The following is a 25,618-nucleotide window of genomic DNA, read 5'->3' as shown; positions in this document are numbered from 1 at the left end:
AGCGTCAAGTGAAGAAGAGGGCGGAGACGGCGCTGTGGAGCCAAGCAGCGGGGATGCCTCCACTGGCCGGTGACGCAAGGCCCAGCCACCCTCCCAGGACTTGCTATCATCCAGGAGCGAGGGGGCTGGTGCCGCGTCTGCCACTACGGCTGTGGCGGAAGGGCTGGGTGAGCCCCCACAGGGGCTTGCAATAGCAGAAGATGGTATGGAGACATCCAGGTTGGTGGTCTCCACAGAGGAGGAGGAGCCCGCTACTGAGCCACACATGGGGCCTGGTGGGGGTAGTACCACTGGTGCAAATGGTGCAGTCCAGGGCCAGGGTCAGGAGGCAGCACATGTCACCGCGGAGGGGCCTGTGCATGTCCCTGTCCTTGACCCTGTGACTGCACCACCATGCACCAGCAGGAAGGCCCTGTCCCAGGCCCGTCCGCAGGTAAGGGGGAGTGCCATGTCATCTGCCTCTCCACTACCTGCGGACGAGGGGTCCCATGAACGTATGGGCTCCGACATCTGTGATGACGTGCGTTCTTCCTGGGAAGAGAATGCACGCCATCACGAAGAGCAGCGTCGCGACGTGGCACTGTTGGGAGTGGCCCTGGTTGGTGGGTTCCTACATGTGACGCGCACTCTGGCGGACCTCTCCTCCTCTGTGGAGACTATGCGCCAGTCGTTCTCCCTGGGGTCTTCTGGCCCAGATTCCACCAGGCCCCCTGTGGACCTGGCCTGACCAACACAGCCAGCTTGGTGGAGATCCCATCCCTGCCACAGTCGGGAGTCGGCGGTCCAGCAGGGGTGGACACCATAACTGGAGACCAGCTGATGGAGGATGTGCAGACATCATCAGACAGGGCACATGGACAGCAGCAGCAGGAGCAGGCTCTAGGTGGGATCAATGATGGCTCGGGGCCATAGACATCAGGGGGGCAGGCATCGGCCAGAGGGCAGGAGGACCCTGGAATGGATGTGTCTTCCGTGTGGCTGTGGTTGGGCCAGTGCATAGATGTGGAGCGGCGGCGGGCAGAAGAGGCACGACTCACCATGGTCAGGGCGGAGTTCTCCATGCGTCGGGCATTGAGGCGGGCAGAGTGCCTCGAGTCGACTCGCAGGGAGTTGGAACAGGCCATGAGTGCCTCCCTGCGAGACCTCGGGCCCAGTGCAGAGGCCTGCCTCCGGGACATCGACATGGAGTTCGATGATGCCAAGGCCCGGGACACCACAGAGTGAGCCGCAGGACTTGCCCGCCGCCATTGTATATAGTTAGATAGTGTTAGGTTTCCTTTCCTTTTCTTTTTTATTTTGGTTGTGCTTGAACAATGCACCAAATGTTTGCATATAGTTTTTTATTAGGTAGTATTTTAGGTAGGTTTAATTTCATCTGTTGGGCTCATGGACCCTGGATTGTTCATTTGTACATAGTTCACCATTGGATTATTCTCATTTTTTTTGTTTTCACCATGGAGCAATGGATTTCACTTTCTTTTTTCCCTTGGATTTGCTTTTTGGACTGTGACTTTGGACACCATTTCTTTTGGATTTCTTTGGATTATGATTTCTTGTTGTTTTATTCTTTTACGGACTTGCAGCATTTCTTTAATAATTCCCATTGTTGTGTGTTTTCTTTTAATTACATTCATGTTGTGTTTAATACATTTTTTTCTTCATACTTCAATGTGTGGTATTATCTCATTGGTTTCATGCATGTCATGATATGGGTTTTCACATTCACTTGCACCCATTGTGTGTTTGTGACGGACATGTGTTCATTTACATACTTGCATTTGGGGTTGTATCATGTATTTGCCTTTTCTATGTGGGTGGATGCAATACTTGGTTGGGTCTTTGGGCTGGGGAGGCTGGCCATAAGGGCCATGATTGAGGATCGTCATGACATGGGGGCAGGGGGACATGAGTGGGACATGAGTGGGGGCCTGCTGGCAGGTGCCCCGCACTGCTGGGGGGTGGGGGCGCAGGGGGACATGAGTGAGGGCCTGCTGGCAGGTGCCCTGCACTGCTGGGGGGTGGGGGTGCCGGGGGACATGAGTGGGACATGAGTGGGGGCCTGCTGGCAGGTGCCCCGCACTGATGGGGGGTTGGAGTGCAGGGGGTCATGAGTGGGACATGAGTGGGGGCCTGCTGGCAGGTGCCCCACACTGCTGGGGGGTGGGAGTGCAGGGGGACATGAGTGGCGGCCTGCTGGCAGGTGCCCCACACTGCTGGGGGGTGGGGGTGCAGGGGGACATAAATTGATGATCAGTAGTGCAAGCTGACATGTGGCTTGCCTGGGGGGCATGCCCATGGTGGATGGGCTGCGGGACATGACCAGGGGTGCAGGGTAGTCCTGCAGGGGCTGTGGAGGGTGTAGAGGGAACACCTGGGAGGACCCACACTGCCAATTCATGTGTAGGACTCCCCGCGCACCCCCGAAATAAACGTACCCTGCTTATATTGCGTGTGAGACTTCACACGAACCCCAGTTATACACGTACCCCGCTCGCAAAGGGTCAATCACGTGTGAAACTTCCCGCGAACCCCAGTAATACAAGTACCCCACTCGCACAGCGCCAATCGCGAGTGAAACTTCCCGCGAACCCCAGTAATACACGTACCCCACTCGCACAGGGCCAATCACGTGTGAAACTTCCCGCGAACCCCAGTAATACACGTACCCCACTCGCACAGGCCCTTTCGCGTGTGAAACTTCCCGCGAACCCCAGTAATACACATACCCCACTCGCACATGCCCTTTCGCGTGTGAAACTTCCTGCGAACCCCAGTAATACACGTACCCCACTCGCACAGGGCCAATCGCGTGTGAAACTTCCTGCGAACCCCAGTAATACACATACCCCACTCGCACAGGGCCAATCGCATGTGAAACTTCCCGCGAACCCCAGTAATACACGTACCCCACTCGCACAGGCCCTTTCACGTGTGAAAATTCCCTTGAACCCCAGTAATACACGTACCCCACTCGCACAGGCCCTTTCGCATGTGAAACTTCCCATGAACCCCAGTAATACACGTACCCCACTCGCACAGGGCCAATCGCGTGTGAAACTTCCGCGAACCCCAGTAATACATGTACCCCACTCGCACAGGCCCTTTTGCGTGTGAAACTTCCCACGAACCCCAGTAATACACGTTCCCCGCTTGCCGTGCTGGTACAGGGTTAGCGCAGCCCTTTGCGCTGGATTGGGGATTTTGATGGCTTTTCCCTGCACGAGGGGCGTTCTTGGGGGCGTAACTGGCGCTGCTGCAGGGTCGCTGCACCACTGTGTGCCACGGCTGGTTTTGGTAGCTAAAATCCATGAATACGCTGTGCGTGGAAATGGATTTTAGCGCACCCGACTGGCGCAGACGCGTGCGCCACTTTTGCGCTAAATTCTATTAATTACCCCCTTCATCTCAATTGGAGGAATATCATTTCTATACTTGTTACCGGAAACGGTAGGGGTTAGTCTCTTTCATAATGCTACTTCCTTCAACATTATTCTTCAACTACACCTAAATAAAGCAACATGACACATCAATACAACATGGATTATTATATTTGCCTGGCCAAGCTACACGTCTATATACCTGAAATTAATTTCTGCAATCATTCCTTAAAGGGTTATTGATATGAGTAGTTCTCCTAATTATTACAACTCATAGACAAGGCACAATTACTTTGATAACATAGAGGACAATGCTTCTAAGTCGTTAGTTCTGGAATTATGAGTAATAATTGCTTTTGAATAAATGGTCAATTGTAAATAGCATGGGCTGGGCAATCCAAGGGGAAATATACATGGTTCTACATGCCCTGTATTACAACTTGGGGCCTCATGTGTCATCACACTTGCTCATGTAATCAATCCTTCATGAGTGGTTGATGACAGGGCTCTTTTGTTCAGCTCGCATTAGACCAACACACATGTGTGGTTTTATGATGATGGATGTTCCAGCATAACCTGTTCAGTGCTAGGGTAATTGTTTGAAGCTGGCAATAAAAGGGGAATAGGCAAAGTTTGGATCCTGCATTTTGATGTTTTTCTTTATCAGAAAACATAATAACAGGCCCCAAAATTACAGGATAATTTACTTGACCTAATGGATTTTTTTTTACATAACTCTTCCCACAGTGCATGCTGGTTTTATTTCCTTGCTGATTCAAATTGCACAGTATGGCATTTTTCATTTTGGATTTGCAGGTCCATGATTTGTATAAAATGCGATCAACCACATTGTTCCAGTGTGGAATGCACAGTTCTTACATATAGAGAGGGTTTTTATACTGGAGCCTTTATCATGACCGTCCATTTCCTATTTAGTTGGTCAAAACGCAGTCCTTGGGGTCAGTAATCAGGAGGGTCTGGTGAATGTGTAAAAACTATAAGCAGTTTGCGGGTGCTATTTCTCCATAGAGCAGGTTAACACTGGCATCCCACGCATGCACTATTATCATGCTAGCTGGGGAGAGGGCTGGTGAGAGGCAGCCCTTTGTCACTTAACAGTGAGACAATATCCATGTCTCTCACTCCTTACTGGTCATAATCTGGGACTGAGAATGTTGCAGTTAATGTCTATGAAAAAAAAAATCTGCCCTGGTCTTCTCCAAAGGTTCTTTCTAAAGAAAACAGATTTAGATTTAGTGCTCAATTATCACTCATGAATTTCCATCACTTTTCCCTTCCCTTCCCGTATACGTCACCCTGTGCAGGAGCTGCCCCTGCCATTATTGCTTCTGTTGGACAGTGATTTTGTTTGAAACATGAACCCTGTTCTTGAATATGATACAACAATAAAACTATGTGGTTGAAAGCTACTCTTACAATTTTCAGTAGCAACCCCCCTGTAAGCTTGATAAAATGGTCTTAAAAATATGAATGGCAAAGTAAGATGTACACAATTAAGAAGCATTTAATACAAATGGTACATCGTATTACAAGTCTTATTTGTATGTCACCCATAAAATGTAAGTATAATGTCAATTTCGTTTCTTCTTTGTTTTGCATTAAGGAGTTGGAAAACATTATCACACAAATGATGCATGTTGCAGAGTATCTTGAGTGGGATGTTACAGAACTCAGCCCGGTAAGCATAAAACATATATTTAGTATGGAGATAGAACATGTAAAACAAATCCGCATGCAGATTCACATATATTTGCACAGGAGCACATCAGAAGTTGCATGTTAGAAGTTGTTGATGGCTTGCATAGTTTTAAAGTCTGCATTGGAGCAAATTTGGAGCTTCCTGGAGAATCATTCAACTTCACATGTGCAAACGCAATTCACAAACTATGAAATGCTCATAGGAATCTCCTGATTTCCCCCAGTGCAAAGTTATCTGGATCTGGTCCATAATAGAAACTGTATGTGCTTACTGTGCTTACACTTGTGCCTTGTAACTTGTAAGTGGAATTTTATAATGTTGCGAGGCATTATTAATGAGTAGTAATGCTTTGAATAAAAACTGGTTTCATAAGAAATGTAGCAAACAATTTGAGAAAGACATTTGACCCATTATTCTAACCTTCATGCTCTAAATAGAATCGTCCCTAATCTGATACTGTATTAACTTTTTCAGAACTTGATCCACGCTTGTATAGTGTGTAACATTTTTAAAGGCTTATAGCAATGAGACTCCACCGTAGCAAAATTATGTGTGAACCAAATGTAATACAAATGTCTGGACTGTCAATACTAAGGCCTAGATTTAAACACACTAATTGAAGCATAATGCAACATGTAACATGTATTCATGCATTTATCCCTAATCACTGTACTTCATGCACTTCTGTGGGGACTATGCCTGCCACCTCTTGTAATTCAGCTAATCCGAATTCTGTCCCCTCTTCTTCTTTCCCACCCTTTTTTTTCAATGTGTTAACTAAATGCTTGTTCTGTGTGTTCAAAAACTCATTTAATTATACACACTGTTCTTCTGCTTAATCTTCATCTCCTATGTTTTACTGAGACTTGGAGTTCTCCCACAGATACGACTACCCCTCCATATCTCAATTTGTTGTTGTTGTATTATATTCACTCTCCACCTATCTCAGATAGAGGCTGTGGTACAGGCCTTCTGATACTCTCTTCTTTCTCCTTATCGCCCCTCCTCTTGCTCTGACCTTCTTGATGACTTCAATCTTCATGTTTCCACTACTCATGGTGCAAAGTGTTGCAGCCAACTGTTTGGTGTGCTGGGGTGGATACAAATCGGTAGGACATGGTGCGTTTCATTACATTGAGAGGACTAACTGCTGTGGTCCCTTTAAACCTGCTGTGCGACTACTTAAGCACTCACCACCACAAAGCGCATTTGCAAAATGTTGTAGCCAGGTGTTTGGTGTGCATTGTGCAGAGGAAAAGATTAAAAACTACTGTGACTGTGACAAGGTACAAATAGTACGCAGATATAATAAAGATTGCCCACGCTTACAGCTCAGGAAGTCTTCATTCTATTAAAGACAAGGAGGCGAGCATTATGCTTTACTTTCTTTAATAGTGTCATCATAGCTTTTCAAATTACAACTTTTAACCTTTAACATTTGTGCTTTTTCTCTGTAGACCTGAAAAATAGCCAATCCGAGGTTAAAAGTTCCAAATCCAATGTTTACCCTTTTGGGTCCAGATTGAACTAAAACTCCCATAAACCTCCAGGAGTGTAGTAGTTCTGACCCTATCTCTTGCTCCAATCTGGTGCTAGGTCAGCCTACAAGAATCCTCAGTCCCAGGTCCTTTCCTCTTTCTTTTTGCGTTTCAGGTTCTTTGTAACAAACTCAGTGTTATGAACGGCCACCAACAAACTTCCAACACAACCGCAAACAGTGTCCTTGAACCATAACTGCCCAGAATCCTTGGGTGAAGTGAACAAGCCTCTGCCTTGATGTTTCACTGTCTGCAATCAGGCTGCTTTCTGGTCGTCTCTTAGGAGAAACAGAGAAATATTCATAAGGGCGGGTGTCAGGACAAAGTTGAACATTTGATATATGATACATTTGTATCATATGTGTATAGGCGCGTTACAAATGCCATATCATATCATATCATATCATACATAATATCAACTTTCGTCCCTTCTGGGTGGGATATAATGCTCGCCTCCTTGTCTTTGATAGAGGAAGACTTCCTGAGCTGTAAGCTTGGGCAATCTTTATTCTATGACAAGACAAGAGGCTTGCATTATGCTTATTCAAAGCTAACCACCACTCTATTTGTTATGTCAGACACTGGCTTGAAATAAAATGTCTTAAAGGTCGATTCTGATGACCAATCGGCAGCTTTCATTATATCTTGAAGTGGTAGTCCCGCTGAGAAGGCTCTAGAAGCCATCGCGCCCCTAGTAGAATGTGCGCCAAACTGAGACAAGTCTATCCCTGCCCATTGCATCACTTTGCACACCCATCTCGCAATTGTCTCTGTTGCTACAGCATGATGAGGCTTCCTACGCGCTATTAACAACTACGTTACGCCTTGCGGTCTCAACTGTGCCGTGACGGACACGTAGTCTTTGATAGAATGTGCTACACATAATTTCTTATTCTCTGTAAAATAGGGGTATGAGATCACTCGAGAGTCTGATTTTGTCTGCTTACGTTTGGTAAAGGCGACTCCTTCTGGATAGAATATTTTTCTATGTATCTCTAGTGCCTTAACATCGGATACCCTTTGGCATGCCATGAGACACAATAACATTGCTAGCTTGCCTGAGAGCTGTGATCGGGGTAGATCCCTATTGTCTGGCCACCTGAGAAATAGCTGAAAAAATTCTCTGACGTCCCATAATGTCGTATATCTAGGCTCCGGGGGCTTCTTCAACTTCATGCCTCTCAATAGTCGCAGAACTGTCGGGTGTGTTGGGTATTTTGTGTAGATTTGGGGCCTAGCGGTATTTTCTTACCGCCAGAAATAAAAGTAATTCAGCAATAATCACTCCTTGCATTCAGATTGGGTTTGGTATTATAGTAATATAGTGGATATGCATTATTTCAGTCGACAGATATATTTAGCTGGTATACATTTGGTTGGTGGTATTTTTTTTGGTGAGCATAATTCCTTTGTGGCCCCAATATCCAGAACCCCTTATTTTTGTTTAGATTGTTCGTGTGATCACTAGAGAGACCTCAGGCCTACATTTCAGAAACACCACATTTTCATATGGAGTGCCACCTAGGGCTGTTATCACTGATTTATCTACAACAGCAAACTAACATGTGGTTTTATCACTAATTTATTTACATTAGTGAACTATTCCAGAGGCCTCTCTCTCTACTGAATCATGTACCTCCAGCAGGCTATTTCATTTTGTCCCATTCAGAAGCCACACGCACTTATGCGCTGAGTGGAACCTTGCACACAGCTATTTTACTGCCAAGTCTTATTTTTAGCTACCTTATTCTTTCTGTTGCTTTATCTACATGAAAAATGACAAATGCACTGCCTAAAAATCTTTCCCAGATTACCAGTGCTATAATGGTAGATGCACTAAGAAAAGAGAAAAACAAAAACACACTACACGTCTGCTTTCATATATTTCTGTGCATTATAAACAATTGCATTTCAACACCATCTTACCCCTTTTACAGAAATAAATGTAAATTGCACAGCAGCAGAGATATTCACTTTACATTATCTGTAACATAATGAAAAGAAATACGGCAAGAGAACATTCAATTTGCATGCACATTCCCTCTTCTACTCTGCCAGAATAGATTTCTCACACACGCACACACCGCCCCCTCACTCTGCAGGATAATTACCGGCAAATTGTAGCTTGTTCAGCACGCAAAGTCTCCGGGCTGGTGGCTTTCTTGAAATGGCTCAGGGCTCCCTCTTAAAGCACCCCAGTGAGGACATGCAGTTCTGATCTGCAATCTCTCAAGCCGGTGCTTATTGACTGGAATCTCCAGTCTGTGCAGCAGTGCACTGGGACCTGCTTCTCAATCAGGAAACTCCCCAGCCACTCCAGCCAAGTCTTCACCCAAGCTATGCAAAATGCCCACTAACTCTCTCCTTCCCCGATATTCTACAGGAAAGCTCTGTTACAACCCCTAGGGTGACGTGCACCCAATAAGATTCTATCATGTCATATCCTCCTTCTCTAAACAATGGTTTACTTCTACAGTAAGCAACTGTAACAAAACTGATTTCCTGCTTATTCGAGTTTTGTTTCCTGAGCAAGGACCGGGAAAAGCACAGAGAAAATAGAGAAAAATCTGGATGCACATTTAAAATGAGCCTATCTTTTCTACCTCATTTTGCACTGAAGAACACATTATGATGTTATTTGATTATTATTAGTGATTAGTTTTTGTTAGGTGTATTAGTTCATTAATTATCTAATGTGTCTCCTGCAACAGAGGCATTTCAGGTGAGAAAAGGGAAAAACAAATTGTGCTTTTAAATGAGAAAATGGTTTGTTTTTGACCTGTGTATTCTGTCTCCATTTACATGTCCATATGTTACACTGGCAACACATGGCTTGAAACAATTGCATCATAGCAATACCTTAATCCCATGCAGTGTTGCTGCACTCCAAAAACACGCTAAATAATCCTACAGGTGCTCGCCGATGGCATTACCCTCTACTTGGTTATGTCCTGCTGATATCGCAGACCATAGTATCCCTATCGTTCTAAAGGCACTACCTCCTTGAAATTTCTCTGCCAAGAAATTTCATAATTGTACTACAGGGGCAGAAACAGGATCCAAACTATGCTCTGAGCACCAGTGGGCCCAACTCTTCCATGCCCCGTTATAGCTCCTGACGGTGGAAGGTGCCCATGAATCTCTGATGCAGTTTGCAGCAAGTTGCGAAATGCCTGGCAACTCCCACTTTCTCCTGAAACCTTGCAGACCATCAGTCGCAATGTGCCCATTGTTATGAGTGGGTGAGTCCTCCGGGTTGGGTCGAGCAGAAGGTCCGGCTGATGAGGAACTGTCCTCGGAAAATCCGTAGAAAGTTCCATCGCTACTGGAAACCACAGTTGAGATTTCCAGATGGGGAGCACCATTATTAGATCTGCTTGCTCCCTGCAGACTTTTGCCAGTGCTCTCGTGATCATGAGAAACGGAGGGAAGGCATGATTAAGCGCTCCGTTCCATGGTTGGAGAAAAGCGTCCGTGCCAGCTGCACCCGGGTCTATTCTCCAACTGAAATACGTCTGTGTCTTTGCGTTCAGTCTGGACGCAAATAGATCTATGTGAACGGGGCCCCAGAGGTCTTGTATCTTTCTGAATGCACTTGGGTGTAGCTTCCAATCTCTGGAGTCTACAAGATATCGTGAGTTCGAGTCCGCTATCTCGTTGAGTGACCCCGGCAGATATTCTGCTGTGACCGCAATCTGATCTGCAGGCAGTAATGCCAGAAGTCTTTCACCAATTCTGCTAGCATTTTCAATCTCGTTTCCCCTAGCTTGTTGATATATTGCACTGCTGAGATGTTGTCCATTTTGAGCAGCACGTAGCATCGTACTTTGTCTTTCATAAAGGCATGTACCGTGAAAGAATCTGCTAACAGTTCGAGACAGTTTATGTGCATTCGCAGGTCCTGCTCTGACCACTTTCTTCCTGTCTCTATGTTCTCGCACCTGGCTCCCCACCCAGACCTGCTCGCATCCGACTCTATAATGACGTCTGGAGTGTCTCCGAAGATTGCTTGGCCATTCCAGGCTTCCATGTTTTGGAGCCACCAGTGGAGTTCCGAGATTGCTTCTTGTTCCAGGGTTACTAGCTGGTGATAACCTAGCCCTCCTTGTAGGTGCCTTATTTTGAGCCTCTGTAACGCTCGATAGTGGAGCGGGCCCAGATAAATTGCTTGAATCGAGGCCGCTAGAAGGCCCACTGCTCTCACGAGAGCACAAACAGATATATTCTTCTTCGCTATGACTATTCTGAGCTCTTTCTTTATCGCTCTCACTTTGTGATGTGGAAGTTCGAGGGTTGATTTGACCCTGTCTATATTGAAACCTAGAAACTCTATAGTCTGGACTGGTACCAGTTGGGATTTGTCTAAGTTTACTATGAATCCTAGAGACGACAAGAGCAAGAAGATCCATTGCACGTTATTGGAGAGGGTAATTTTGTCTGAACGAAGGATGAGAACGTCATCTAGGTAAATGATTATGCGAATACTCCCCTCTCTTATGGCCGCTGCTATGGGCTTCATCGTTTTGGTGAAGGTCCAAGGTGCTGATGCCAAGCGGAACGGAAGACACATGAAGCACCTTGTCTCTCCTTCCCACCGAAATCAGAGATATCTCTGGAACTCCTCAGCTATTGGGATCGTTAGGTAAGCATCTTTGAGGTCTAATCGTGCCAACCAGTCCCCCGTATGGAGGAGATCTCAAAGAAGATGGATACCCTCCATCTTGAAGTGATAGTACTCAATCCATTCGTTCAGGCTTTTCAGATTTATGACCAGTCATATTTTGTCCTCCCTGTGTACTAGGAACATGTTGCTGAGGAGCCCTGGTCCTCCTTGTGTATCTTTCTCTACAGCATTTGTGTCTATAAAATTGAGAATTTCGTTGTGTAGCAATGCTCTCTCTTCCAGTGACACTCGAATAGGATGGGGTTCTATGCTCTGAACGGGGTCCCCAATGAACTCTAGTTGCAGCCCCGCTACTGCTTGCAGCAACTATGCATTGCACGATAACGCCTGGCATGTGCTCAAAAATTGGAGAGTTCTCCCTCCTACTCGTAACGTAACTGCACTCACCTCCTACGGCATTGGGCTGCCGATAGGCACCTCTTCCCCTTCGTCCCCTAGGGAATCTGGTTCTGGTCGGGAAGAACGTGTCCTGCTGCTTCCCTTGCCAGTACTGGGCACGTGGCCCTTGGGGTCTGCGTTGGTAGTTAAACCGATCGGACGTACGACCCCTGTAACGTCCGGTCCCAGAAAAAACTCGATTGGGAAACATTTTCTTGATTGAACTTTGGGCTCTTTCTAGAGCTGAATAAGTACCTACAAACTGCACCATTTCTTTGGCGAATGCCTCGCCAAATAGTAGGACTTTGGCTCCTGCTCCTGCTTCGTAAGAGGCTAAGTCGCGTAACTTGTTGGCAATCTTCAGAAGTACTCCTCTTATCCTCTCCGAGGACAGAGCGCAGTTTGCGTTACCCATAAGGCAGACTGCTCTTTGAGCACAGTTGGCTAGGACGGAGGCGTATACTGGAGTTCCAGTGTCTTTTGCCTTCTCTGCTAAGTCCATTATTTTCACTAATGGGACAGCAATTTCAAGGAGCTTATCTTGGCATCCTCGCCAGGCGCAGTCTACGCCCTTACGTATATCTATCGCTGTCTTCGTCACAAAAGTGACCATCTTGGGGTCTAGTTCTGGCTCTCTGCCAGGTTTCCCGGCAACTCTGGCCTAGGACACTCTGAACGCATGCATGCTCTTACTTCTCTATCGAGAGGTTTTCGTATGTGTTGCGCCTTATAGGCGGCTACTCTGGGCGACGGGACCCACTCCGAGGACTTCGGGTGTCTGATAGCCTCTGGGTCAAACATGTCTGTTGTACCTTCTGGCTCTTGAGGATCCATCTCCTTCTCGGCAGGACAATCAGCGTCTATTTCCTACCCTTCATCGTCGGGCATATAGCTCTCGTCATTGTCCCCTGAATTGTCCACCCGTGAGGTAGGGGGTCTGTCCTGGGGTCGTTTCTTCTCCAGGAAGGCTCTCTTTAGCCTGGCAACAGGGTCGCCTGTTTCTTGGGGAGTGGAATCATCCCTATCTAGATTGCTCGGGGGGGGGTGTCAAAGAGTGTTTACTCTTGCAAGCTGCTTTCCGCCCCTTAGGTTCAACCCCTTCTGCGGGGTGTCTGGCTGACAGCTCTTTTTCTGGACTCTCTGTCCTCCTTTTCTTGGCAAGCTGTGCTTGCTGCTGTTCATTAATTACAGCCTCTAACATGTCCAGCCTTTGGGCAATAGGCTGCACTCCCTGTGACACTGCCTTTGCCAATGAATCTCCTAGTGCCCTTTTAAAACTTTGTGAAAGGGCTGTTTCCTGCTGGTAAGGACTTTCTTCTTCCCACTCCTCCTCTGACCACTCTGGTGAGGTGGAAGGAGTGGCACAGGGGCTTCCACAATGTGCCATGGTGTTAGCAAAGCTAACTTCTTGTGCTGTCAGCAAGGGGTTAAATACTAGGTCCTTGTGACGGGCCTTATGTATGTTTGACAGGAATCACTTTGTAATATCCCCTTTGTTAAAGCTCTGGTGTAATCATGAATATATATTTTTTTATTTTTTTTTATGAGCCATTGTTACCTAATACGTCCTCTTCGCTCGGCTTTCACTACGCAATGACAATTGCGTGCGCTCGTGCGGAAGAGCTCCCGGGGGATTACGGGGGAATGAAATCCTCCCACTCCCCTGGGTCCTATCGCTCACCGTGTTCAGACCTGAAGGATGAGGAGCGGGCCGGGTGCCTGAGATGTGCGCGTTCGCTCGCAGCGCCGGCCCCGCTTCTTCTTTTCGGAAATTGAGTAACTCTGTTCCTTGTCGCTTGCCGTGTTCTCGAATGTGTCACCGGGCGCGATGAAAACAAAGTGAAATGCGGCACTACACACGCAGATCAATGTTATTAAAAAGCTCAGTAATTATAGTGTTTTCACTAGGAATTTATTTGCGCAGCCTACGCGCTGATAATATTATTCCTAAAACGTGTAATCTAACATTATTGCATCTTAATCACGAGAATGAAATAGTGAGGTACGTATTTTATAACATCAAAAAAGAAAAAGGAAAGGACCTGGGACTGGGGTTCTTATAGGCTGGCCTACCAACGGATTGGAGCAAGAGATAGGGTCAGAACTACTACACTCCTGGAGGCTTATGGGAGTTATAGTTCAATCTGGACCCAAAAGGGTAAACATTGGATTTGGAACTTTTAAACCTCGGATTGGCTATTTTTCAGGTCTACAGAGAAAAAAGCACAAATGTTAAAGTTTAAAAGTTGTAATTTGAAAAGCTATGATGACAGTATTAAAGAAAGTAAAGCATAATGCAAGCCTCCGGTCTTGTCATAGAATTGCAAATTCAACAAAAATGCTGCCCAAGTTATGCTTGTATGATGCCAAAAGAAACAAACGCCAATCTCAAACCAGGGATTCCCTTTCTCACTACTTATGGCCATAGCTCATGATACAAATGAGAGAGGCCCCGCTGAAGGCAGGATATATATAGGCAGTAGAACAAACAAAACATCTTTTTTTTCAAAGAGGCAGGACAGAAGCAATTAAACCCTGGTGTCCACCATGGGGGCCAGTGTTTCAATATAGTCAGAGATCAGCAAAGAAAATATAGAGGTGGATAATAATTCACTAATTAACATCTGTTATGTCTTGAGGTTTGACTCTACAGGAATACCACCTTCCCTGACCAAACGGAAAAGTAATCAACCAGCGCACTGTGAAAATATAAACAGAATGAACCTCTCAGCTTTGCCGGACCTGGAGTGGATAGCTATCGAAACGGCGGATTCTTCCTTCTCAAGCTGCGAAAAATGATATGCTGGCCAGTTCTTTATTGACACAAAACTCTCCCAATCTTGACTCCAGATTGGATTCTATATCTGATACCCTTGAAGCAGTTTTTCAGGTTATGCTCTTCTCTAATTAAAGAACATAGAGGCTTTAACATGACTGTGGCAAAAAAGGTAGATATAATACTGGAAAATAGTATGTTGCAAAATAAGTCTTCCACATGTGCTCATATGGAAGAATTTTATAGCATGTCACAGCCTGACCTGATTCAATCACCATGTGCGAATAGCTCTCCCATTTACACATATAACAACCAGAGCACATTATCCATAATCTCAACTCTTTTCATTGAAATTGAAAATGCTATTACATATGGGAGATGGAAAAGAGACTGAAGGAAGCGAAATAACAGGAGATAGGCTAAGAATAATGCCTGCAAGGACAACACAGAAAAGAGGAGATAAGAAACCAAACAAAGCCAAACAAAAGAAATGGAGCTCATTGGTAATAGGGAATACTAGTGACATTAAATGTATTAGTACTGTCAACCCAAACGGTAGCTCGCACAATGACCCCCAACTAAGAGGTCCCATGGATAAATTGCTCACCATAAACAAAAATGAAAGGACCTTGAGAAAGGGGGGGCTAGGGGAATGATCAGTAACCAGGCAGGAACAAATGTCCCAAATTCTACTAGTCCAACCACCAAGGACAAGGAAGATGCTCATCCGATAAATATAAAGACAAACTACATTGAAAAAATGAATATGATACTATGGCATAAAAGGCTGGACCATTTACCCAAGTAAAGATAATACACAATCATGGCATTCTCCCAATGAAAGGTTTGATGTACCTAGGAGAGGAGAGAGCCTTGAAAAGAACTTGAGGAAAGATCATGGGCAGTTCTTAATCAAAATAAAGACAAAAAATTTGGCAAAACCATTCACATCCTGGAAATGTTTGCCACAAGAGATAGCTCCTTTTTAAATCATCAAAGGGTACTGAACTTATTGCATCATGTCCCCAGTTTGACTGGGATTACATCTAAATACATTGTACCTGTTAAATGTAGTGCTAACAACTGGGTTATAGTGGAGTTTGTATCATTTGTACTAACTGAACTAGTGGCTCTATCATCTGCACCTAAATTAAAATTGGGCTATAACTTTAACATAAGTAAGTAGTGTATTCAGGGGGAAAATAACTATAACTTGAATTCTTCAGATAGAGATACGAGTGAAAAGCATAGCCTGTTACATTAATGCTCTAACATCGGTGTGGGTAACCGTAACAATAAGGTTGTTGAAAGGTGGGCCACAAAAAGCATGAGATATAATGATGAATGATATGCTGAACTAAATGAATGTATATCCATGATCTCGTGGAACACCAGAGGTCACAGGTGCTTTACAAGTATGGAGGGAATGCCACTTGAATGGATAGTGATTTCCTTGCCTTCCATGAGACTAACTTATGGAGTAACATTATTATAGCCCGCCGAACCATTTTACAATGGTTTGCAAGAACAACCTGTGTTGGCCGCTCATTTGGTGGTCTGTGTATAAGGGTGAAGTAGAGTCTTAAGATAAAGGAATGCAGTAAACCTGACTCCTCTGTTTTCACACTAGGTGCATGCATAACACGACTGGAATTCCTGGGAAGTGTATTAGTCATTAATGTATACGAGCCACCTGGTGGATTAAACACGCTCAGCACCATGAATTATGTTGAATGCACGATTGACTATCGGTCTAGTGACCACCACAAGGCTGAAATACTAATAGTAGGAGATTGTAACTCATATTGCCACCAAGCAGCTATGAAAGATATGGATAGTGATGAGGAATTGAGAGGAAGTCAAGACATGACAAATATGAACACAACCAGGGGGACGTTAGAAAGGGAAAATGGAAATAAATGGTTAAAATATTTTGGAGGAATGGGCTTTCACTATTTGAACCCCATAAAACACAAAGTAGGAAATGGTTGGGACACCTGGTCTAATGGTAAGGCTTCTTCTCAAGTAGACCATATATTTACAAATGTTAATACAAAGAGATATATTCATCAATTATCTCATGCTCAGACTGCTTTAAGTGACCACAACATCCTGGAACTAGATATAAGGGACAAAAATAGTTTTTTCCAAGCAGAAGAACGCTCAGAACCGCCAAGGTGGAACAGGATCAGATGTTCTGACTCAAGAATCGTTCCATTTAACCAGCTACTTGTTATGTGCCCATTGGTTATTAATGATCAATAACTAAGGGGAAATACAGAAATAGTAACAATTTTGGGTGATGCAATGGCACGATGGGAAACACTATGATAAAATATATGATATGACAATTCAGGAAAGAAGAAAACTATACTGAGGTGAAATACGTTGAATACAAATATCTGTTGTGCTAAGTGGGATGGACACAAATTGGATGACTGGTATTATTAGAACAAAACATAAAAATGGTCTTAGATACTATAAACAAGATGCCAGGAATGCCAATTGGAGACTATTGTTTAACATGTTAAGGTCTGAAGACAGCAATAAATGCTGACCCCTCGACCGTCGATATATCTCAGAGAAAGATACTACAATGGTCCATCCTATAGCTGCAAGCCTTTGTGAGACCCATATTAACAAAGGAGACTGCAGTACGACTATATGAAACCTCACTGAGGAATATATTGGACATAAATATACACATAACTTCCTGTTTCATCTGGATGATGTTATGAACGTCATTACCAGATTGAAAGCCTCAAGGGTGCTGGGCCCAGATGGCCTGTCAATTGCAGTCATAAAACCTGACCCAACCAGCTGGGCTCTGACGTTACTTTGATTATTAACGTCCTTCTGGGAGGACAGAAAAGTACCAGATGGAAAGCTATATTTATAGCTGTGCATAAAAAAGGGTCCAGATTGGACCTATCAGATTACCTTATACTGGCCATCACTGATGTTTGTTAAAAAAATCTCTGCTACCTTGCTATTAACTAAGATCAATAGCTGGGATGTCCAAAACAAACTATTGTCTCACCAGCAAACAGTTTTTTCAGATCTGGCTTGGGTTATTTGGATAATATCTTGGCTCTGCACTATCGAATATCTGGAACACGGGCTAGCAATGGGAAAAAACTATATCTGTGTTATGTGGATTATTCCACTGCTTTCAACATTGTCGATAGATAGGGGCTCTGGTGGAAATTACAGAATTGGAGCATAAATCCACATCTGTTACACTTTTTTAAAGTAATGTACTCTGAGACGACAGTGTCAGTTTGCCTGAATACGGAGGGGAGACTTACTAAACCAACAAGACAAATAAAGGCCTAAGACAGGGCTGCATCCTGGCTCTGGTATTATTTAATCCTTATATGGGTGATATGGACGCAACCTTTAAGGATATTCAAGGCTTCCCCCAGTGAGTGTGAAAGAAGAGATAACCATGGTTTTAAATCGCACTGACATCGACCTAAAGCACCCTCTAAAAGAATTGGATGACTATGCCACAGACAATAACATGGTGATAAACCTAAATAAGACCAAGGTGATGTTAATATGTGCCGCCTTGTGCAATAAACCCAAGTTTTGCTGGGAAATTAATGGAGTACCTCTTGAAGTAGTATATTCCTGTGTATATCTTGGTATGTCTGTCTTTACTAAGCCCTCTAACAAACTGTATGAGACAAACTCTGACTAGAAAGGTGACTACTAAATGGAACATAATCAGTCATTCCCTTGCAAAAAGGGGTGGTCATTGTATTGAAGGATTCCTACATATTTCTAGTACCAGTATTATCCCAAGTATCCTACACAGTCTTGAGGTGCTCACTGAGCCACATGTTCAATCATTTGATAGATTAGAGGGTAAACTGTGGAGGTTGGTAATGAGATTACCATGAGGCCATCAGGTGTGAACTCAGTATTGCTTCATTAAATACACTATGGTAAGTACAACAGTATAAACTATATGTTAAAATGAAGGCACACAGTTTGACAGAAGAATCTATGATGAGCCTGATAGAAAGAGACTACCTGGTCAAGAAAAGTAATCCTTTACTGAAATATATCACCACAGCCTCATAAGTGCTGCTACAGACTCTTTGCTTGAAACCTCAATATCCGGAACTGTTGGAACATTTGCACTTAAAGCTACAACTGAAAGCAAGAGAATTGGACAATTCATTGAACATGGACTCACTTGGCTAAAAAAAAAGCAATATAGACAATATGCTACTCAGAGCTTTAATCCAGGGTGCCCTAGAGAATACCTTATGAAATACTCTAGCTATGATCTTAAGCTCTTTAGAATCGACTTAAGGTTTAATATATTACCAGGCTATGAATTTACTGGAGCCTGGATTGGTACTCATATTGATGAAAGGAAATGTAGAACTCTAAACTATACTTGGAGACGCCAATGCACATATTGACGGGCAGCCCCATTTGGAGTCACTATTATCTGAAAGGTTACTGAAATAACATCTATCTCCCATGATCAATTCTGGACTGCAATATATTCTGCCAGATCCTTGGCTATAACTTGGGCAGCCTATTATATTTGGAAAAGAGTGGTATTACCAGCATAAGTGTTTTATTTAATGTAGTTTGGTATTGATTATTGATTATTTTAAAACATTATTTTGATTGGCAATTTAACAAGTACCACAGAGAGTTTATAGTATTATACCCCTGCCCCTCCAAAACCATTAAGGACTACATTGAATCCCCCTCACCAGCCTTGGCTGACCTCTGCAATCTCTCCTTTTCTGCTGGAGTTTTCCCAACTGCTCTTAAGCAGTCCTTTGTGCACCCTCTGCTCAACAAACACTCTGCCGACCCCTCGACCCAATCTCTATCACCCCTGGGCAAACCCCTGGAGAAGTTGGCTATCTCTCAGCTGAACCTCCACACTGAATGAATTGGTTGCTTCCATGACCATCAGTCTGGCTTTAGAGCTTCCAGAGGCACGGAAACTGCTCTTCTGAACACCTGTGAGGACCTGCTCTCAAATCTTGACACTAACACTCCCTCTGTCCTCATTCTCGTTGATCTCTCCTCTGCCTTTGACACAGTTAACCACAACATCACGATTGCACGTCTCTGTGACACCTTGGGAATCACAAGTCAGGCTCTAACATGGTTAACCTCCTTTTTCTCTGACCGCCCATCCCAGGTAGAACTGGGAGCCTTTCTATTGACTATCGCTCTCTCAACCTGCGGCATTCGCCAGGGATCTAACCTATACCCCTGGTTCTTCAACATCTATATGGCAACCTTGGCATGTGTGATTGCCACTTTCACCTCTAGTTTCCAGTGTTATGCGGATGACACACAATTCTCTTTCAGGCTACCCTCAGTCGCCGACTCCTCCTTGCTCATACCTGTCTGTCTGTCTGCTATTCAGTCATTGTGTGCTGCAAACAACCTGTGCCTCAATGACTGTAACAGTGAGATTGTTTGCATTCGGACCCCTGCAACTGCTTTCCCACTTTCACTCTGGTTGGCCTCCCTTGGCCCCACGCCCATCCCCACCTGTGAGGCCTAAAATTGCTGTGTCATCTTACAATGCACTCTTTCCTTCTCCTCTCACATTTCTGAAATCTCAAAAAATCCTAACTATCAGCTACACCTCCTCAGAGGCACTCTACCTTTTCTCACTTTCCCCCAGCGTCTCACTGTCTCCAGAGCCCTGGTTCTCTCTAGGCTGGACTACTGCAACAGCCTCTTCCTCAACATCCCTGCTTCTTCCCTGCACTCTCTGCAACTCATCCAGAACAGAACCGTAAGAGTTATCCTTAGCCTCAAGCCAAGGGACCAAATCTCTCTGCCGCTGAAATCCCTCCACTGGATCCCTGTGGCTGTAAGGATCAGTTCAAGACCCTCTGCATTGTCCACAAGGTTTTTTGGGGCCTGGGATCTACTTACTTACAATGCTGCCTGCCTAAATACTGTCCCTCTCAAGCCCTCCACTCATCTGACTCCAATCTACTGCGAGTGAGCCAGTTCTCCAAGCAGAGATTTGGAGGGAGATCCTTATTCTCAGCAGGTGCCTCCCTCTGGAATAGCCTCCCTGCAACTCTTTGTCTTGAGCCTGATCTTCTTAAGTACTGGAAACTCCTCAAGATGTTCCTCTTCTCCTCCTCCTTCTATCTCCCCATACCCTGCTAACATAGCTCTCTGCTCTTTCCACTTTTCCCTCCTCTCCCATACAGCTTGCTCACTGGCAGCTTGGTGATCCCCAGAGTCTCACAGGTCCCAGGCACCCTCGCCAGTCCTCTCTGCACTTGCCTCTGGGCCCTGCACCCCCCTGACTGTATTTGAGAATTAATCCAAGAGAGCTACTCTCTCTGCACTTACCCCAGTCTCCACCGACGATCTGAGTGCACCTTGACTGCAAATCATCTGTCTTTTCTCCCTTGTTTTCACCCACTAATGTGCACTTGTTAAAAACTGCCGAATTTTTCTCTATCTCAAATGTTATATGTATCATATTCGCTTACTCTGCCTGTGCAGACTATTTATCGCCTCAGAAATCAAGGGCTTTGAGCGACTGTTGTATTTCCCCATGTTCCCACCCTCTGTGAGCGCTTTGAAACACTTGTCTGTGTATAGGCACTTTATAAATAAGCACTACCATACAGACAGTGTACAAACATAGCCATACACAGTAAGATCTTATGCCAGTTTTTCTCCTGCATGAGATTTAACAAGATTCAATATTATAGCATCCGTCATATAATATAGCTGTTCTTAACTTAATGGCTAGATATAATTCGATCCATATAAGAGCAGTATTCTGCCCAGAAGTCACAGGGTCTAGCTGTAACAGGGAGGGTGCTCGCATACTGCTCCTCGTTTTCTTGGGCTCAGGTCAATGCAAGCAACTATTCTTTCTCGCTTGGGGTGGTTCTTATATTTTCATTTCAACAGTATGGTTCTTTTGGCTATCATGCAAACCATATTCATGAACGCTCGTTGTCTGTTGCTCTGAATATTAGCCCACATTCCAAATATTGCTATAGTGGGTTCTTATCCAACGAGGAGCCCACCACATTAGACATGATGTCAAGAAGTTTGTCTGAGAACTCTTTTACCCAGAACATGTGTAGGTGATCTGCTGATGTAGAATGGCATATGGGGCAGCACTGCTCTGTAAGTGGGGACATGGTGGAAAGCCTAGCGGACGTATAGTATAGCCTATGAATAATTTTAAATTGCATGAACTTAAACCTAAAATGAAGAGATACCATCCTGGTGTGAGTGCACATATGCAGCCATTGTGCACCAGTGAGATCCATACCCATTTCTCCAGACCAGCGAGCATGTATTATCTTGCACATTTTAGTGAAGTTGCCGTGACCTCGGATATTCCAGCTCAATAATTTCAGCTGCTGTGCCATAACCCATGCATTATCTATCACCTTGTGTACCCAATTTGACATATTAGCACAGTATGCTATTTGGCGTGGGACTGACCCCTCCGAGTAACCAATTGCCAATCTTTTTGAAATGTTCACTCCTCCAATTCCCTAGAAGTGCACAACAGGCGCCCAAACACTTTAGAGGCCAGATCCTGCTTGAGCTCTTCGCTTATCCGCCTCCAACTCCCTCAGGGTCAGTCGGTTCTCCAAGCAACGAGTGGGTGGTAGATCTCTTTCTTCAGCTTGGGCTTCCCTCTGGAACAGCCTCCCTGCCTCCCTTAAACTTGTGGAGAACCATCTCCGGTTCCGGAAGCACCTCAAGACCTTTCCCTTTGCTTCTGCCTTTTCTCCTCCTCTCCCCTGCTGACCTTATGGCTGAAACTGAATCTGCACTGGTTACCTGGCCACCCTCTGATCCCAGGCCCTGGTCCCTCCCCCGCCAGTCACACACACCTGCGCTACCTGCCTGGCAACCCCGGCACTTGGTGACTGTTTCTCTAGCCCTACAGTCCTACTATGAGCACTTGACACCTGATGTCTGCACTCAACCTTTGCACTTGCCACCTGCAGGCCGTTACTTTTACTTACTGTTATTATTCTATTCCCATGTACTGCACTGTCCCTTCCCCCCGCACTTTCCCCCTTCCTCTATCCCATGCACTTGCACGATCGTTGTCTGTCCTCCCTTTGTTCCCACGCGCCTTGAAACACTTGTGTATAAGCGCGTTGTAAATGTCATATCATATCATATCATATCATATCTTATTAGCTGTGCCCTGGCCTCCCTCCCCCACTGCCTCCCCCAACCTAGCAGTCTATCTACCCCACCCTCCCCTACCCCCAACGTCTCCCTTATTCTGAAATGGTTCTCAGGTGCATTTAACCCTTGATACACACAGAACAACTGCAATGGGGTACTCTGTTGCCGCTCGGGGCACTACATAATGTAAACTACTATCAGATCATGGTGAGTCTGGAATCCCTGATCATAGATGAGGTTGTACGAACCATGCACGAGTGGGATTTGAGGTTGTCACATTTGTTTTTGTTGTATTTCATGTCTGGTAAGAGTAGCAACCGTATCTTGGAGCACATGCAAATTGTCCTCGGATGGCCCCTATTCTGGTCTCCGCCTCCGTAATCCAGCCTCCCTCATTGGCCAGTTGGGATCTCATGGACGCCACATTTGTGGTAATGTCATTGGGCTTCTCATGCACGGCCGCAAATCCTTTTGCCATATCCTCCATCATGCTGGTCATATCGGAAGTGGAAGATTGACCAGGGCCTGGTATAGGTGGTTCCAACTGAGCCTGGCTTGAGTGCCCCTCTTCGCCCTTGGGTGCTGATCTCATAAATGTATCCATTGCGCAAGGCTTTTTCCCCTGACCTGTGCCTTTGGTCATGATTTGTACTCAGGCCTCACTCCAGGAATCCAGTTGACAGTTTGGTCGGGGCCAAGGTCAGTGCATAGCATGCAGTTAACCCGTGCCGCGCTCATGCAGATACGTGGAAACAGGTGAAGCAGCGGGCAATTGGGACATCCTTGTGGGACCAAGGCAGATTACCATGAGCTCTGTTGCACCCAACAGTAATGACTTCTGACTTCTCGTCTGATGTGCACACTTCCATGGGAACATGATTACCCGGGGGTAGCCAACATGTATTGCATACCAGCCACCAAGTCGCCGGGGCTTGGTGTGGCAGGATTATGTACTCTACCCCAAGGACCAAAGACCAGGAGGGCGATGAGCTGATGCCCCCCCTGTTTGCTGGGGCAACAACGCCATGGTCAGTTCGCAAATTGCAAGGCAAGGGTTACCAAGGTGTACTAGTCAATAGTGTTCCAGAGAGGCCTAGCTATGGCCGTCCTGCAGCTCCAAGATCAAAGCTTTATGTCATGGGATGAGGGTACTCATCACCTACGTGGCCAACACGGTCACTGCCTGCAGCCTGGGCTAATCACAGCAGGTAAGGAGTCCTCCACCTCCTTGATCCAGTCATCGCCCGGGTCTCGGGTAGATCACAGCAGATCCTATCTCCCTCACCTCGAGAATGGAACTGCAGCGTGGCAACGCATCCCCACTACATGGCCTCTGTTGTGGTGCGGGGGGAGAGGCTAGCAGGTCCTCGGTGATCCCCCCGATCGAGCTGGAGGTAGGATGAGAGCCAGCAGGGAGCCAGAGCCTGGATATGCCTCAGCAGGGAGCCAGCACTCAGATGTGTTGGCAGCAATGTGAGCGGACAGCCACAGTGTCATTCTCAGCATTATACAGACAGCCTGCATATTACATATGCTCCCCGTGCATAGCAGCCGCGGCTCGTAAGTTGTCAGATCTCAGCAAACTGGCCCACCACAGTCTTGTATCCTGGACGGGACCCGCTCCTAGGGATAACAAACTGTATTCTGCAGTCCTAGTGCGCTGCAAAGGTGAGTTTTGCCGCCTCTTCACCAAGATATCCGTGCCGTGGATGCGGAGCTCTCGAGTTAGGTAGTCATTCCTCTTGGCTGCTCAGCGGCACCCCCTTGATCATTGATTACAACATGTCTTCATATTGCTGGGATATAACATAATCTGCTTAACAATGGGGTGATCCTAACACAGATATATGTAGATGAAATATCAGGAACATGCAGATTGTATTTGATTGAAGATATTGAAATCGGGATGAAAGCACCTATTTGCTTTATATTTAATATGTTGTATGTATTGAATGAATTGTATTGTATAAATTGAATGAATTGTATTAATTGTATATCGTGAAAAAGGTTTATGTTAATAACCATAAGCATGTAATAAAAGTAAACTTTAAAAAAAAACAACTCGTGTCTCTGCTCTGTTTCTTCCTTTACCCAACCCTAAAACCTCACAAAATATTGTACTGCTCCCATACATGCTTCTTGCTCCTCCATTGAATTAATTTTCTCTACACATCTTAGTGAGTTTCCCATTCCGGCTGTGCCATCCTGCTCATCAGAACCCTTTCTTCTTTCTTCTACATTCTCCCTGTCCTGTCTCCCCAATATTTCTCGTTCATCTGCTAAATTCACTCATCAAAATCTTCAATGTTTTGATATTCCCAACTTCCTTCACACTCTATCAAATATTCCTCCTTCGATTTCATATTTCTCATCATAACCCACTGAGTCAGCTGTTTCCTCTCTTAATTCTGGCTTATGCTCTACTATTGATCTCAGCCATTTCATGTCATTTTCATTGCATTTTATTCAATTTATAGTGCACCATTCGCCAAAGTCAATGAACAAAAATATATCAAAAGCAGTACAATTCATCATGATAAAATATCAACATAAGTAAAAGGAAAATCGGAAGAGAGGGAAAAAAGGGAGTTAAGAGACAAGAGAAGATAAGGGATGGGTTTTGAGGGTTGATTGAAAGATACAAAGAGATGAGGCAGAGCGAAATGAAAGGGAAAGGGAGTTCCAGTGGGAGCCAGGATAGTAAAAGAATGGAAATGAGAACAAGCACAAGGGGGTTTAGGAACAATTAGGAAAAATACATTCTGTGATCTTATAGAGCGCGAAGGGACATAGAACAAGAGTAAAACGGAGAGTAAGGAGAGGGCCAGACCATGAATACATTTGAAAACATTTGAGTGAAAGTGATAAAGAAGACAAGATTCGAAGGGGAGTGATGAAAAGTAGGGAGGGTGTAATTGAACACAGAGGGGGTAAAGAGAAAAGGAGACGAATGGAGGA

The 25,618-nt window shown here is 45.1% G+C and overlaps 1 protein-coding gene across 1 annotated transcript in view; it reads left to right on the top strand.

Annotated features, from left to right (window-relative positions):
* The window catches only part of DGKB (diacylglycerol kinase beta), a 3,560,883-nt gene that overhangs the window by 677,400 nt on the left and 2,857,865 nt on the right, over nt 1–25,618 (top strand). The window contains exon 8 of the mRNA XM_069648599.1: nt 5,002–5,076. Within this exon, the coding sequence (XP_069504700.1) occupies nt 5,002–5,076 (75 nt within the window). The remainder of the gene's footprint in view (nt 1–5,001; nt 5,077–25,618) is intronic.

Source organism: Ambystoma mexicanum, chromosome 2q, assembly GCF_040938575.1.
Source record: "Ambystoma mexicanum isolate Mex_15411 chromosome 2q, UKY_AmexF1_1, whole genome shotgun sequence".
NCBI classification, from domain to species: Eukaryota; Metazoa; Chordata; class Amphibia; order Caudata; family Ambystomatidae; genus Ambystoma; species Ambystoma mexicanum.
Note: the sequence above shows the minus strand (reverse complement) of the source record. Positions and strands in the feature narration are given on the sequence as shown.